The 16,895-nt window shown below is 42.3% G+C and overlaps 1 protein-coding gene across 8 annotated transcripts in view; it reads left to right on the top strand.

Moving 5' to 3' along the window:
- The window catches only part of ARHGEF3 (Rho guanine nucleotide exchange factor 3), a 324,108-nt gene that overhangs the window by 113,163 nt on the left and 194,050 nt on the right, over nt 1-16,895 (top strand). For all 8 annotated transcript variants that reach the window (XM_032322931.1, XM_032322961.1, XM_032322951.1 and 5 more), the window contains one exon: nt 409-475. In XM_032322931.1, coding sequence (XP_032178822.1) covers nt 409-475 — 67 coding nt within the window. The remainder of the gene's footprint in view (nt 1-408; nt 476-16,895) is intronic.

The following is a 16,895-nucleotide window of genomic DNA, read 5'->3' as shown; positions in this document are numbered from 1 at the left end:
GTTCCAGGTGCAGCTGAAGCTGTAAACAAACACCAGCTGATGATGTCCGTTTGGGAATTTCTTGTGTGTGAGAAATAAAGATCTAGATCGGGAGCTTGATCTGGCCCTTGCAACCTCATTGCAACCAGGTTGAATTTTAGATTCAGTTTGATTTTTTTTAAGGAGGGGGCGCTTGACTATTTTTAAGGTACTCGGGAGCTCTTGCGCTGGGGGACTGGGAAGGAGTTCGGGGTGCATTTGGCTGCGAAGGCTTGTGGGGCTGTAGAAAAGGCCAGCTGCCTTATCAACCTGGGCCATTTCTCCAGGCCTCTCTCTTTCTGATGAAACTACATTTGAAGTCGGTGATTTCCTCTGAGTGTAGAATCTATGCATGACGAGCTTATTGTCTTGTCTTTTCTCCTCTTCTAGGCCTAGGCGGCAGCGGCAAAACAACTTCCCCATGTTCCCCTCCCCTAAAGCCTGGAATTTCAGAGGGGTAAGTGTTTTCCCCGGGCGTGGTCCCACAGCTGTATACCCTTTTCTGCCTGCTCTAGAGACCGGGTCTGTTGGGGTTGGCTCTGCTAACTGGTCTTTGCCAAAAAAGCTGTATTTTAGCACTTGGAAAAATCACAAGAAAGCACTTGTATCAGTGGTTGTGGCTTAGTTAGGAAATGTAAGTGGCTCAATTATAAGCACCCGCCGATGTTCGTTTGCCCTGTAGGTCTAGAGCTCCTGGAAGCATCTGGTGAAGAAGCCAAGTCAGAGTAGAGGAGGGGGAGGCATTGTGCTCGTTTTCTTGGGAACCTGGAGGGACCCAGTGCACAGCGAAGAAAAAAGAAATCGGAAATGTACCATCTGTTAATATGTAGATTTACGACTTCATGGGGAGCTTTGTTTTCCAGAAGGAGAAGTCTGTAAGCTCTAAGCAGATTTTTAAGGGAAATCATAAAAATCTCCCAATCATAAAACCATAGACCCTTAGAATTATATAGTCAGATCTAATCTCCTCTTGATGAAAAGTTTTCTTCCTTAACAGAGTAATATTAATAGTAATAATAACAATAATAATAAAGTGTATGGAAGCCCTGACATGTGCTAAAATGAATCCTAGCTCTGATCTTAGGGAAAAGACTGTTGCGTGTGTAAAGAATGCTAAGAGCTCTGTTTCACCACCAGCCTTTGCCTGAGTTGTTCCTTCTGCCTAGAACAGAGCCCTTTCTGTCCAGCACTGTACTCCTATCCTGTCCACATTCCTGTCCACACTGCAACTGGCCCACCCACTTCATCCCTTAGGTCTAAGCCTAAGTACAAAGAGAAATGTGTACCTCTTAAATAGATGGGCATGTCTTATGGAATGTAAGTCGTGTGTCTTCTAAGCTGTTTATGGTTTTATGGATAAGATCCCTATTCCTCTGAGTGGGTTCAGTAGGATGATTATAACCATTAGGTGGGAAAAACCTTGTGTGGTCAAATAAACTTGGGGCACACTGAGAGCACCTAATTAAGTATGTTCACCACTGCAAGACCTCTCAGAGTCTTTGATGTGTTGCTGTGGTTGGGGACTATGTTAAGGTGAGTTGATGGCATTGGTGGCATATCGCCTGCGGTGGGGAAGCCTTCTGAGCTCAGCCACCTCCAATGGACCCCTGCATTTCCTTCTCATTATTGGGATAAGATAGTGCCCATGGAAATGTAAGATTAGAAGCTCCAAGCATCTGGTGTGTAGAGACCTTGTCATTCTCTCTTGCTCAGTGCTGGATCCCTGGGCCTTGTACCTATATACTTAATCAATTTGTTGAATGAATAAATAAATCTTTCACATCCATCGGACACAAAGTCCACTTGAAGCCGTGTTTCAAGCTCACGTCTTTGGTCTTTTCAGCACTGTTTTTTCTGGTTGAGTTCCTCTTTAGTCTCCTACGTAGATCTTAGTCATTTTCCCCAAGTGTGTTATTAAAAATAAATATAGAGCATGGCTCTGTTTTCGCTACATTTACAATATGCTTTTCACTGAGTACAAAGAGAAATGTGTACCTCTTAAATAGATGGGCATGTCTTATGGAATGTAAGTCGTGTGTCTTCTAAGCTGTTTATGGTTTTATGGATAAGATCCCTATTCCTCTGAGTGGGTTCAGTAGGATGATTATAACCATTAGGTGGGAAAAACCTTGTGTGGTCAAATAAACTTGGGGCACACTGAGAGCACCTAATTAAGTATGTTCACCACTGCAAGACCTCTCAGAGTCTTTGATGTGTTGCTGTGGTTGGGGACTATGTTAAGGTGAGTTGATGGCATTGGTGGCATTTCCCGTAGTCATTTCTCATTAATCCTTGTTGACAAGATAGTTTGTACACACTTTGGAATAGTTGACATTTATTGTCAATTTTGAGCTGTAGAGAAATTAGACCTCCTGTGAACAAGTAGGCCTTTTGGGGAAGACATTTATTTTCTCTCTGTCTCTGGCCTCCCCTCAGGATACCCTACTCTTCCTTCTGCTTCAGCAGTGGTCACTAGCCAACTCTTATGGTACATCTATGGTGAACAGCCACCCAAGTTTGCCAGCCATTGTCATGGTTTAGCACTGGAAGTCCCAGGCAAGCTGGGACAATTAGTTGCCATACCTATAGCGATAAGACCTCTCCAACTGTTTTCCCTTCAAAAATGTTTTGTGAATTTTTGAGCACAACTCTGTTTATAGAAATTGCTGCTCAAAAGAACCTTTAGGTACATCCTTGGCTTAAGTGACCCTTTGATAGCTTCATCCCTGCATAGTAACCTTTGAAATTAGGGAATCATTGCAGAAGAACAAACTGTCCCTGACTAATTGCAACCAAATAGGGGACAAAATCTCATGCATTGTTGATTTCAGCTTCCTATGTCCCCTCAAATTCTTAGCCAGCTCATAAGGGTTTTTTGTTTTGTTTTTGTTTTTTTTTTTTTGGTCCCAAATAGTTGAAATTGTTGGAGTGAGTAGAGTCTGTTAGGTGGTTAGGTCAGCTGTGGTATTTATTTTGGTCCCTTGTCCTTGCTTTGATTTCTCCTGGCCCCTGGGGCTTATTGGAAAGTTAGACAAACTGACATCAAGATATGCCTGAGGGAGATGGTCTGAGGCTTGATCAGCTGCCGGGTTGGCCAAACTGATCTCTCCATGTCTTTTGGAGCATAATCCTCCCTGACACGGAGAGGGTAGGAGGGAACACTACCAAGTGGAAATACCCTTCCTCCCAGCCAGGCCATGCTTTGTAACCATCATTATGGTAATTGGAACTGAAGAACAAGAAGGACCCAGAATGCCAGGGTGAGGACATTTGAGGCATTATCTGGCTAATACATTTTCTGTAATGAAATGTGACTCCCAGGCCTGTTAGATTGAGCTGTGCATGCTGTCCTGGGGCAGGGCATGCTTGTTATGAATGCTTTATTTTCTTCTTTGTTGAGAAAGGAAGGTTTTAGAATCTGTGCATTAGTAAATTTTCCTTATTTATATATGTGGCAGAGGAAATCATTAAAAGCATTAAATGGAATGTTCATAATTCCATTCCTCTTTGGCGTGTAAAAAATAAAGACCCTATGTTAGTTCACTTATATTCTGGGCATTGATGGATTTTGGGGGTGGGGTGGGGAGAAGTGGTTGGAGAAGATGGATGGTAAAAGGTGAGAGGACAAGGAGCCTCATCACTCTAGAGAAGAAGCCAAGAGGGAGACTTCTTGTCTTTGAACCAGAAACATCCACTGCAGATCTATGTTACTCCTCAAGGCATTAGGAGTAGGCTTTGTGGTTTTCCTTTTTGGGGGGGCTACAGTTTTTGGCTGTGGAGAGGTTTAGGAAGAGCTGGTGACCCATGGATGACATTCTTTCTACCTACCAAGTGATTTAGCCCTTTATAGGAGTTGTCCTTATTAAGTGCAGGTTGTGTCTCTTGATTCCTATCCTTGCCTAAGCAGACAGAGGCCCTTGGCGGTACCAACCCGACTCCCCCACCTTCCTGAACAAGAGGTCAGGTCATGCCCATCTCTCACCAGACCCATGAGTGCTGTGCATATGCTCACAGAAAGAAACCAAGAGGAGGTTTGGGGGGGGGGGCACTTATGGTAGGAACATTGTGAGTAAAACCAGAGCAGAATGACAGTTATAAGAAGGTGGGACCCTGCAGTACTGTTGTTAAGTGCTTCTGTCAGGTGCTTACTGCACATCTGGTCCCCATCTGGTCAGAGCAGTGCTGAGCTCAGAATTTCCACCCTTCCTTGTGTACATATTTGCTGCAGCTCCTCCTTTTAGGTGAGAGAGAGTGACAGACTCAAGGAGGAAGCTCACTCTAGAAGTATGGAAATCTTAGGAACAAATCTACCATTGCCTACCAATTAACTAGGAAATACTTAGCAAGCCCTGATGCTCCATTACAAGGCATTGTTTAGGTGTTGAACTCATGTTTCCATTAAATAGCAACCAAATTCATGACTGTTGCTTGTCTTGTCTCTTTCTCCAGAGCCTGGACTTTACTCTTGCCCAGGCCATTTGGGGAGAAATTTCTAGACTCTGAAGCTTTGGGCATTATAGCCCCAACCTTTTAATTTCCAGATATGGAAAATAAAACCTAATATATTAGTCATGACTCTTGATTGCAAGTAATAGAAGCTCACTTAAAGGTAGTGCAATTGGAAAGGGAGATTAATTGGCTCATGTGCCTAAGGGACACTGAGGTGGGTAGGCTCCAGGTACAACAGTATCCAGGGATACTCCCTCTCAGCTTTGTTACTCTTGGGGTATTGGTTTTATCCTGCATACTACATTTGAACTCTTTTGGAGGGAAAGGATTACAGAAACAACAGCTCGTTCCCAGAGGAAGGACAAGCTTTTGATTCCAGGGTCCACATATGAAATCCTAGTGAATGACTTGGACTGCCCTGGTTTGGCTCACATAGCTACGTCTTGGTCGGTCACTGTCGCCAAGAAGACAGACAAGCCTTGGTCATTTGTTCCCTCTGAGGGAGCTAGACAGATGGGGTTTTGTCAGGACAGCGCCACGAGAGACACTTGAGGTAGAGAAGGGTCATTGGCTCCAAGGAAGAGTTTGGTACTGTTACCAAATCTCTCCTGGTCTTTCCCAAGAGGTCAGAGCTAGAACCTGGTTTTCAAATGGTGGGTCCTGTGCCTTCTCCATGCTGCCTTGATGCGCCCAGGTGCTGTGTTTGGAAGCAAGTGCCTGAACTTCAATGTCACTGAATGTTTCCTGAAGGTCATCCTGGAATGTTCTAAAATTCACAACTTAGTAGAGTGACAGTCTCTAAGACTCAATACATGCACAGCCAAGCCAGTGTTTATTGCGACCTTACTGTCCATCCTGCAGTGAAGGGGGCACAGCGTTCTCTCTCTTGCAGCATCACTAGGTATATTTACCTCCACTTACTGAGCATCAGCTCCAGGCAAGGCCATGGCAGTCCTGTATGGTAGTTGTATTTATTCCCACGTCAAGGTGGGGAAACAGAGCCCCACATGTGCTTGCTTGTGTAAAACCACATCTGTAAGTGACAGAGCCAGCATTTGAACCCGGGACTGTCTGTCCCCAGGCCATTAGAGCTATTGGCTCTTTATTTATTTTTTAAAAGATTTTATTTATTTATTTGAGAGAGAGAGAGAGAGAGAGAGAGAGAAAGAGAGCATAAGCAGGGGCGAGGGGCGGAGGGAGAGGGAGAAGCATGGTCCCTGCTGAGCAGGGATTCCACCCAGAACTTGATCGCAGGACCCCAGGATCATGACCTGAACTGAAGGCAGACACTTAACCAACTGAACCACCCAGGCATCCCATGTATTGCCTCTTTAAACAAAGCTGGTGACATGGACTTTTCTTCAAAGGAAGTTAGACATGAAGATCTTTTTTAAAATGTTAGGAATGAGTGAGTATGCTATGGTAAACTTCCATCACCCAGAATCTCTTTTAGTTCCCTCTACTCCTTTGGACCTCATTTTTTGAAAGGTTTGATCTTCCCTCCTTTTTTTTTTTTTTTAATGAAAAAGATAATTTGTTACCCAGTTTTGTATTTGTCATGATGAATGCCATTATAACAGCTCCGTTCCTCCCAGGTAAATAGCCCCTGGCATTCACATAGGTCACACGGGCACTGTGTGGAGTGCTTTATGCATATATTACTTCCCACAACAATCCCGAGAGCCTTGTCCTCATTTCACAGATGAGGAAGTAGCGTGTATTAATTTTCGATCACTGCGCAACAAATCACCGCAAATTTAGCAGCTCGAAACCCCAGCTGTTCATTAGGTCCTGGTCCTGTAGGTCGGGAGTCTGGGCACGGTGTGCTAGCTTCTCTGCTCAGGGTCTCACAAGACTGGAATGCAGGTGTCGGCGAGAGTAGAGTCTCACCTGAGTCACAGAAGCCTCTTCTAAGCTTATTCAGGTTCTCGGGGGGAATTCAGTTTCTTGTGGTTTTAGGACTGACATCCCCATTTCTTTGCAAATTGTTAGCCAGGGGAGGCTCTTAACTCCTAGAGGCCCCTCTCAGGTCCTTGCCCGGTGGCATCCTCTGTCTTTAAAGCCATCCATGGAGACTCTGCATCACATCAAATATCACTTATGTTTCCCGTCTCTGACTTGAGAAAGAGCCCAGTTCCTTTTAAGGAGTCACCAGATTAGATCACCACCCAGATCATCTTCCTTTTGATCTAAAAGTCAGTGATTAGTAGTCTAATCATAGGGGTGATACCTCCTCACATTCTCTGGTTTTGCCTGCACTCAGGAGAGGAGATTATACATGTGCACACTAGGGGCTGGAGGTTTGGGGGGGCCCTGCTAGAATTCTGCCCGCTGGGCAGAGGTTTAAATGTGGAGCGGCTTGCTCAGGGTCACAGACAGACTCTAACCTGAGCTCGCCTCATTCCAAAGACCATGTTCCTTGCCTGTACCTTTGGGAACTACTCCTCAGTATGAAATTACTAACCTCCCTAATATACAGAGGACTCTTGCAAGACAAGATTTCACAAATCTGAAAACCCAGTAGAAAAGTAGTTGAAGGGTATAAATAAATAGCACAGAAGAGAAAATACATATGACCAGTAAACAAAGTCAAGTTGCTCATTGTAACTCATACTTTAAAAATATTTTTAGGAGTGCTTGGGTAGCACAGTCTATTAAGCATCCAACTTTTGGTTTCAGCTCATATCCTGATCTCAGGGTCGTGAGATCAAGCCCCACACTGGCTCAGTGTGAAGTCTGCTTGGACTTCACTCTGAAGTCCCTCTTTCGCTCTGCTCCCCTTCCCCTGCTCTTTCTCTATCTCTCAAATAAATATAAATCTTTAAAAAAATAAATAAAATAGAAATATTTCAAAATGACAAAATAAATAAAAGCAATACTATAATAATGTATTTCATTTATTTAGCTCTTATAATTTGTTAGCTACTGTTCTTAGTGCTTTATAAGTCATCTACACCTCCAACAACCCTATTAGATAGATACTGTTATTATACCCAGTTTCTGGATGGGCAAACTGAGGCCCTGAATTTTAATTACCCATCTCCAAGTTTGCACAGCAATAAAGTGGTGGACCCAGCTTTTGAACCCAGGCATCCTCTGCTCTCAGCCGTGTGATGGTTGAAAGTGTGAGTAATGTAGAAGCCCATAGTGTACAACTATATGTTTAGGATTAAACCAGCAAGTGAAGAAAAAGAAAACTAACAAAAACAAAATTGCCCTGTATAGGAAGAGAACATATTATTACACCAAAAAAAGTCTGAAGAAATATCACTGTTGACTGACAACCTGGGTGGGACCGGGGAACTGTTGCTATGGTAGTTCTGTTTTTGACAATGTCTGAGTTTTTGAGAGAGGTCATATATTCCTTTTATAATTAGCAAAAACAACAAAACTTATAATAAATAAACACAAACTCCTTCCACAAGCAAGAAGAGGCTCATTTTAAAAGCTTCTGGCGCTTAGAGAACATCAGGGTCACAGAACGCGTGTTCTGGCAGAACATCTGGGGGCTGATCGAATTTGGGCGCATAGAAGAGGCAGGTACCTACCCTGCTGGGCAGTAAGACATTTGCCCCCACCCTGTCTCACCATCCTCCTCACCCTCCCCCACCCCCCACCTCCAATAGGCTCAAGGCTGCCTCAGTGCACTCACAGGGTGAACTCTGAGTTTGGTGGACAGTCCTTGGCCGTCACAACAAAGGCATATGTCGTGAAAAGGCACTTGCTTTGAAGGCGCAATGCCAGTTGGAAACTCAAGACAAGGCACATTTCAGAGCATCAAGTCGTCATCGGCAGAATGGGGACAGTAATGCCATTTCTCAAAACTTGAGACTTAGTTATAATGGGTGTAATGTGATCTGAATAATGCTTCCATCTGGTTAAGTGAGCAGAAAATTCTAGCTCCTTGTAACTAGAGTTCTCTTACACCTGAAATGACTGTTTCCTAAATACGTGTGTTTCAGAGATGCCTTTTCTGTGTGAGGTGCCCCCTTAAAAGGAAAAACTGACTGTCTCTGGTTTCCGCTGGGCCCTCTTGCCTCATTTCCCTTCGGGCTGCAGAGAGGCCAGCCAGCCAGGAGCTGCTGAAACCTGTGAGAATCAGCCCCCGTCATCTTCTGTCTGCTGACACCAACGATGTGTCAGGCACACTGAAGCTCAGTTTTAGATTCAAAGCAGTTTCTTTTTTTTGGTCACATGGGAGGCCTGTGGGGACATAGTGGCTTTGATGACAGTAGTACAAATTCTGAACTCTGGAGGCAGAATTTATAGATGCCTTTATTTTAGGTCGTTATTCGATTATTCCCTTTTGTGTTCCAGAATGACGCAGGGTAAAGATAATTTTGACTTTATTTTTCTGGGTTAAGAAATCTTAGTTGCAGGTGACAGAAACAACTCAATTTGGCTTAAACAAGAAAAAATTTAAAAATCACAGAGGTCTGGGGATGCCTGGGTGGCTCAGTCAGTGAAGCATCTGCCTCCGGCTTAGGTCATGATCCTATGGTCCTGGGATCCAGTCCCACATCGGGCTCCCTGCTCAGCGGGAAGCCTGCTTCTCCCTCTGCCTGCTACTCCCACTGCCTGTTCTCTCTCCCTCTAACAAATAAAAAAATTAAATAAACAAATAAATAAACAAAATCTTTAAAAAAAGAATTACAGAGGTCTGGGGGACTATCTTGTGGAATGAAGTGGGGCCTTAGAAGCCACTGGAACTGGGCACCAGGAACCCCAGGGGATTTTGGATTCTTCTGTTATTAGCTGCATTTTCTCTGCAGACCGACTTCTTCCATTTCTCTCTGCTGTGGAAATGCAACCATATACACAGAGCAGCCTCTTTGCTCTCTGAACCAAGATTACTAGGGAGGGATTTTGATTGGTCCAGCTTAGGTCAGGTGGATGGATATTCCTGGACCAGTCAGCAATGGCCCCGGAAGTAGAGTCTTGCTGTACCACTGTGTTGGTTCCTGTGTTAACTATAGTGATGTGGAGAAGAAGGAGGCAGTTTCCAGAAGAAGGGGAGAGAGGCACTAGGCAGATATTAACAATTCTTGTCTACAGAAGTCTTCTCCTCCCACAGTAAAGGATAGTCATCCTGACTCTCAGGGTCTGGCTCTCAGGTGGACAGAACACACTCCTCTTCTTTCATGTTTGGTTTGAAGTGGTCCTTTTAGTTATGTTGCTTTGTTTTGTTTTGTTTCAACCATGAAGGTCTAACCTGGGGGCAAGAATAGACTGCTGGTAAGACACAAGACATAATTGTCTTCTGGATTAATTGAAATAATAGCAGATCCTGGAAGACTGCATTCTGAAATGGCTCAAGGCTGTTTCTATAATACTGAGAACTATCGGAGCTTGATCTTGGGTTTTAAATAGAAAATAGCCCCAGTATCAGTCGCATGTTGCTTTGTAGTTTGCCAAATTTGTGACTTCTCCTGGAACTTTTTATTTTTCATTTAATTTATTTTTTATTTTTTCATTTTAATCAAATTTAGCTTTCATTACACAAACAGTAACAGGGCAATGATCTTGTCACCTTCAAAAGGCCCTGATGCTATTTGTAGATGTGGGAGGAGATGGTAATGTTGAGAACCAAGGGGATACACCTATTTGGAAAATCCCTTTTCTGAAGCTGAAACTTCCCCCTCCATTTTCCTTTTCCCCTCCCTGTTAGATTATATTTTCTATTTCCTGCCCACGTGAAAAGCTGGGGGTAGGGATTAAAGCCTTTTGCATGGGGGGGTGGTTGGAAAAGGTTTTGTCACTGACTTTCCTTCTCTCCTGCCGACTTCTTCCTCTTCACCGTCAGTGGTCTATTCGATGGATTGAATTTGGTTTAGCTCGCTGTGACCCTGTGTACCCCCTCGCCCCCTTTTCAAGTGCTCAAACCACACTGTCCGTTAAACCAACACACAATGAAAAGCAGGGGGGTAAAAGCTGGAGGAAATTAACACACTACAGAGAGAATGCAGGCGGGATGGAAAGATCCCCTCTGGATCGTGGGGTCCACAATGCCGATGGGTCCTTTCTCTCTACATACTGCCTTGGCCTTCCTCATGGATGATGTGATTGATGATGATGATGCGTTGTTGAAGTTTACACATGGAGCCAGAATGGATATCTCCAATGGGGCAGCCAAAGTAAGGTCTTCTGTATGTTAAGTGCTCAGATGTGTTTAGTGCCCCTGTATATTTAGTACCTCTCCAGATTCACCTTGCCTCCTCACCATGCATCACAAACACTTAGTAGCCAGCTGCTTTATGAATATTAGGTTCTTTTGTTCCCTGCACCCTCTCCTATCTGTGTTGGCCATATACATGTTCCACTTACTAACCACTTATTTATACTTAACTATTTCTGTTTTTGAAGATGAATGTCTTTTTTTTTTTTTTTAAGATTTTGTTTATTTGTTTGACAGACAGAGATCACAAGTAGGCAGAGAGAGAGAGGAGGAAACAGGCTCCCTGCTGAGCAGAGAGCCCGATGCAGGGCTCAATTCCAGGACCCTGGGATCATGACCTGAGCCGAAGGCAGAGGCTTTAGCCCACTGAGCCACCCAGGTGCCCCGAATAAAACCTTAAAAACCTTCTCCTCTTGAGCAATTGAAATAAATATTTTCTAAAACTGTTGCTTATTCCCTCTTGATTACATAAGGCCCATTTCTAGGTGTGCTGCCCCATACAAGCCTGATGATGAAAATTCTTCTCTTACTTGGTTTTCGGGCACCAGACACTTGTCTTCCTTTATGCAGGCTCTCTCCTTCTGCCATTCAACTCTGGAAATCTCAGTGAATACAAGTCCTGGATCAGCCTTTCCATGCATGATCATTACTGCTGCTTCTACAAGGTGCTGGTAATGAAACCAGCTGGATTAGCTGCCGCAGCGGCAACGTGTGGACCACCAGTACCCTGACCTGGTTAATGCACTGTGAGGGAGGAGGAAATGTTCTGTGCACAACGCTGCTAATACATGATGTGTTTTTGTATCTTCAGGGCTGATTTGACCTAAGATCCCATTTAGGAAAAAAGGAGGAATGAGGCTGATTACTTTTTTAGAGACAGACAAGGATTTGTTTAAAATCATAGATCTGATTTGTAAAAGGTGCCATGGAGTGTTCTCAGGGAAATGCATTTTATTAACACAGGTTCAACTAAACCTGTTCATTAAAAAGGGGGCTAGGGAGAGAACTTACAACTCAGTGTTAGATGGGTTGGTGAACTTGCTGTGCTGTTTGTCAGTCCCAGTGGGGAGATGGTAATTCTAGCTTTTGATTTGGAATTTTTGTGTAGCATCTTCCTAAAATCAAGCAAGAGTTATCAGGGGAGAAACTGAAGATCTATGTGCAGTATTTGTTCTAGCGGTGGGGTAGGAACTGATGAGTATGGTTTATAGAGAGAAGGCATGTCAGACTTTACCTGGTGCCCTCCTAAGGAGTTTCCATGATTATTATTTTTATTCTCTGTGTTATTTTTTCAACTTCTATTATGAAAAATATCAAATAGATTTAAAGTTGAAATATGACAGCAATGAACACCCACTGGCTGGAATCGACAATCACTGATATTTTGCTCTGTGTATCTATTTATGTATCTGTTGATGTATGTATCTAGCTATAGCTGTTTATGCAGTCTGGACTTATTTTACTAAGCCATTTCAATTGCAGATACCATTACCCTTCACTTCTAAATACTTCAGTATATGTGTTCTAACAATAAGGGTTTCCTACATTTCAGTAAACATCATTACCAAACCTATGAGAGTTACTAAAAATTCCCCATTTCCTAAGACTCATTCCATATTCATATTCTGCAGTTGTCTTTTATAATTGGTTGTCCCTGCAAACCATTCAAAAGCCATGCATTACTTCTGTTTGGATTTTTAAAAATCTAATTGAGAACGAGGATTTTATTTCGTTACTACATTTTTTAGTCTTTTTTATTCTCAAATACTTCCCTCATCACGATCCCTCCTGTTTAAAATGATAATTGACTTTTTGAAAAGACCAGCCCAGTTGCTTATGGGATCTGGGCTCACATTTAAATTTATCTGGTTGCTTCCTTATGATGTCATTTAACTTATTCCTCTGTCTTTTATATTTATAAAGGCTTGGTTTGTTTCACGTTACACACTTTTGAGCAGGAAAACATCCCGAGGGATGCCAGCTTTTGGCATTCAGGGGCACATTAAGAGGCACACAGCAGTAGGTTGTTTGTTATGCTGATGTGCTAGACAGGGTAGATGCTGATGCAAGCCCCAGCTCTGAGTGAGGAGCAACTCTACTGTAGAGTCTTTGATGGTTATTTTTAATTAATTAATTAATTATTGTCAATCTAGCTTTCTTTAATTTTTTAAAAAATTTTCATTTCAGTATAGCTAACATACAGTGTTATATTAGCTTCAGGCACACGATCTAGTGATTCAGCCCTTCCATACATCATGAAAAGTGTACTCTTTTTTTTTTAAGATTTTATTTATTTATTTGACAGAGACAGAGATCACAAGCAGGCAAAGAGACAGGCATAGAGAGAGGGGAAGCAGGCTCCCTGCTGAGCAGAAATCCTGATGTGGAACTCGATCCCAGAACCCTGAGATCATGACCTGAGCAGAAGGCAGAGGCTTAACCCACTGAGCCACCCAGGCACCCACGAGAAGTGTACTCTTAATCCTCTTCGCCCATTTCACTTACCACCTCCCCTTTTGTAACCATGACTCTGTCCTTGGTAGATATTTTAGACAGAAAACAAACAAAAACAAAAACAAAAAAACAAAAACCAACACCCTCCCCCCCAAAAAAACCCCCACAAAACCCAGGTACTTGTTCTATTACCTCAAGAAAAAAGCTGTTTAATGAGAGATATACAATTGCAGGAACCCAGGATTTCTCTGCTCAGTTTCATTCTTCCTTTCTCTGCTTTCCCCTTCTGATGCATAGGTTCTGCTCCCAACGTCTTCTCCATGCATGGGACACCTTGGGCTGGTCAACTCAACTTGGCTGGGATCTTTCAGCAGCTCGCTGTCCTACAGCCCACTGGGTAGTCTCAGGTGCCCTATCCCCAACTCCCTAAGAAAACTCTGATCATATCAGCTCATCTTTCTCTGGCTGGGCCTTCCAAGTGGTGGGCAGGCTGCTGGTCAGTTCTTAGAAGGGCTTCCTTCTTCCTTGGTCCAGTCCTGTGCAGCTAGAAAGTCAGGGTCAGTGCATCTGCTGTTCACCAGTTTGGGCAAGGGATGAACTTCACTGAGACTCAGAGTCCTCACCTGAAAATATATCTAGCTCATTGGGTTCTGGTAAGGAGTAAATGAAATAATTCATACCAAGTATTTATTTAATTTTTTAAAAAATTTTTCTTAAGATTTTATTTATTTGTCAGAGAGAGAGAGAGAGAGAGCGAGCACACACAAGCAGGTAGAGGCAGAGAGAGAAGCAGGCTCCCCACCAAGCAGGGAGCCCGATATGGGACTCAATCCCAGGACTCTGGGATCATGACCTGAGCCAAAGGCAGCAGCTTAACTGACTGAGCCACCCAGGTGTCCCCATACCAAGTATTTAATAAAAACTTTCCCCCCTCTGCTACCACTTTTGTCTTTTGTTCACTCAGCAGGAGCTGTGGGGAAAATGGGGCCAATTCCCTGGAAAGAAAATGTGGGAAAATATACCAAAACATTTCTGAGATAGTAGAAAAACTTTCCATTTATCTACTATTTTTCCAAGTTTTAGAGTGATCATCTCGGGCCCTGGGTTGTGGGAGACGGAGTCTGGACCATGTGTTCTTCACATGTGCTGTGCTATTAAACCAACAAAGACGTACTTGATGTATATGGGAATTTGCACTGATTTAGAGGGAGGAAAGAAAATTTCTTACACAAAAAGCTATTGAACACGTTTCAAATGGTAGTCCACATATATTGTTGAACATTCTACTGTATTCGTTCTGATAGGTACTGACTTGCAGTAATTCAAATCTTACGTATCATGTGAAGTTTGGCAGTGGATTTAATTCTGAATTTATTTTGCGAGCATCTCTCTACACAGGCTGTCTCTCTGTCCTGTCACAGACTGGTACATCGAACTGGCTGTTCTTGGCTCCTTAACCATGGTACCTTATTGCCCAATGAAAATATCCAACAAATGTCTACATTCTTCTCATGCTTGTGGTTTCGATTGCATTTTTATATGTGGGGAAAATGAGCATCTTGTTTTGAAGGATGAAAGAAGATAATTTTGATATTGAGAGAACATTCAAAATCACTGACCTCAGCAGGTCAGTCTGAGGATTGGAAATTTTTCAAAATGTTGCTTTTCACCTGCAGATTTAATCAGCCTTTTTAAAAGTGGTCATTTGGAATGCTAGTGAAGGTGAGGTAGGACAGATGCCCTCCCAGGTGTTCAGGGGCATTGTTACTTGATCATCTTTCTGGAAAGCTATTCATGTCAAGAAACACTAACATATTTATGGCCATTGGCCCAATAATTCCGCTTCTAGGCATCTATCCTATAGAAGTCACTAAACACGTGGATTAAGATTGATGCACAAAAGTATTTAATGCAGCGATCACTGTAATGACACAAAAAAGAGGAAAAGTCTAAATGTCCAGTAATTTGGGGTCAGTGTGAATCATTTTATTCATAATCGTTTTATTCATAAGTGCGTGTATTATGCAGCCATAAGGGGATGTTGTGGAAGAATGTGAGTCAGTGAAAATGTTTCTTGTGTTTTCAAAAGCAGGAAATAAAATTGTATATACAAGAATGATACTGCTATTAAAAAATTAAACATGCCAAAATATTAATAATGATTTCCTCCCAGTAAGTGAGCTTGAAGTGACATTTTTTCTTTGTTTTATTTTGGCTTTTTCAAGTTTCTACAGGGTGTGTGTGCACGTACATAATTTTCATAATTGAGAAGAAAAATTGAGGGGAGAAGGCAGCTATTTGAACTGTAATTTTGAAGTGGAGTTTTAGGTTTTAGATTTAAGAATAAAAATCATCCCAACAGGCAAGAGGAATAAATCTAAGTCAGGAATTCAATGAATTGGCCCAAATCCCGTGGTTACTTAAGAAGGAATTTTAAAATAAGGCATCTGTTTATGGAGGAGTTTCAAATGTGAGAACTGGATGAAGGTGAACTTGGAGGAATTTTGTCTTCCTTTTCTAATGTCAACAACAAATCCATAAATCTTACTTGGATATTTGAGAGGGGAGGAAAGCACCTTAATAAGAATGAACATTGTGTACTCAGCCAAGAAAGAAATCATCCCCCAAAGAGTTAATATTCCAAAGAATTAATAGGCGACTCAATTGCATCTTACTAAGTTGGGGTACATTATTTTGATGGGTTCTGGATGATGGCTTGGGGGGAACACTTTAGAATGCCACTTCTGGAAAATTAGAGAAAAATGCTTAATATGTAGCCTGTGCATTCTTCATCTTCGGTTTCGTTTATTTTTGAAACTCAGAGGGCTACAGATTGCAAAGTTGGCTTAGTAAATTGGGGGTCAAAAAGGTACTGGCTTTTTAAAAATACCCTTCACCCCAAGGTATGTTTCCTGTCTTATAGCTTGTGTAATTAAAATCAAACATGTTTTTCTTGGGCCAAACCTTTGCCATGCATTAATACATTTATCACCAAATTCTAAAACATCTCAAGGAAGGGAACAACTTGAGCTTTAGACTGAAATAGTCCTTTCAAGTCTGCATTATTGGTACGAACGGCCAAGATTTTGCTGTTCTTGAAACATAATAAAACCTGCTGCTTATTCTTACGGTCTTCATGTCATGTCTTTTTCCTTCTGTTTAAAATGTGCTCCTCTCATTATCCAGAATGACTAAGAGGCCCTACATATGTGCCATTAAAACCCTTGTCCTCAGTTCACTCTTCCTTTTGTCCTGATACTCCTTTTGCTCAGGAAGTGACTTCTCCATCTTGTTTCCTGAGTCATGCTGATGTGGTTCACCAAATTCCCTCCATTGACTGTGCCTCCTACTTGAACATGATCCCTCTGCCTTCATAAATGCTCATTTCCCTTCCTTGTCCACTTGCATTTTATTGTGCTTTTTTAGAACTTTGGTTTAAAGACTAATATTGCCTATTGTATCTCTTATAATTGTAATTTTATGTTATTTGGTGTTATCAGACTTCTTTAATATATTAAGAAATAGTTCCACTACCCAAATCAAAGGACAAATGTCAAAAAGTACATGAGAGTGTACAAGTAGACAAGAACAGGAAAGAAGATCCCTACAGTGAGGCAGTAAACAGACACTGGAAGTCAATCAATTTGGTTTAATGAGTTCTAGTTGCTTATTCTAAAAACTGATATCTCCATGTGTATATCTGGAAGAAACAGGAAGTTGGCATTCTCCCCTCAGCTGCCTTCTGTTTCTTACCCCTGATCCTGGTTTTATTTCTACAAGAATTCAATCGCAGAAGTCT

This window comes from Mustela erminea, chromosome 1, assembly GCF_009829155.1.
Source record: "Mustela erminea isolate mMusErm1 chromosome 1, mMusErm1.Pri, whole genome shotgun sequence".
Lineage (NCBI taxonomy): Eukaryota > Metazoa > Chordata > Mammalia > Carnivora > Mustelidae > Mustela > Mustela erminea.
The sequence above is the reverse complement of the archived record's forward strand: the minus strand, read 5'-3'. Positions and strand labels throughout refer to the sequence as shown.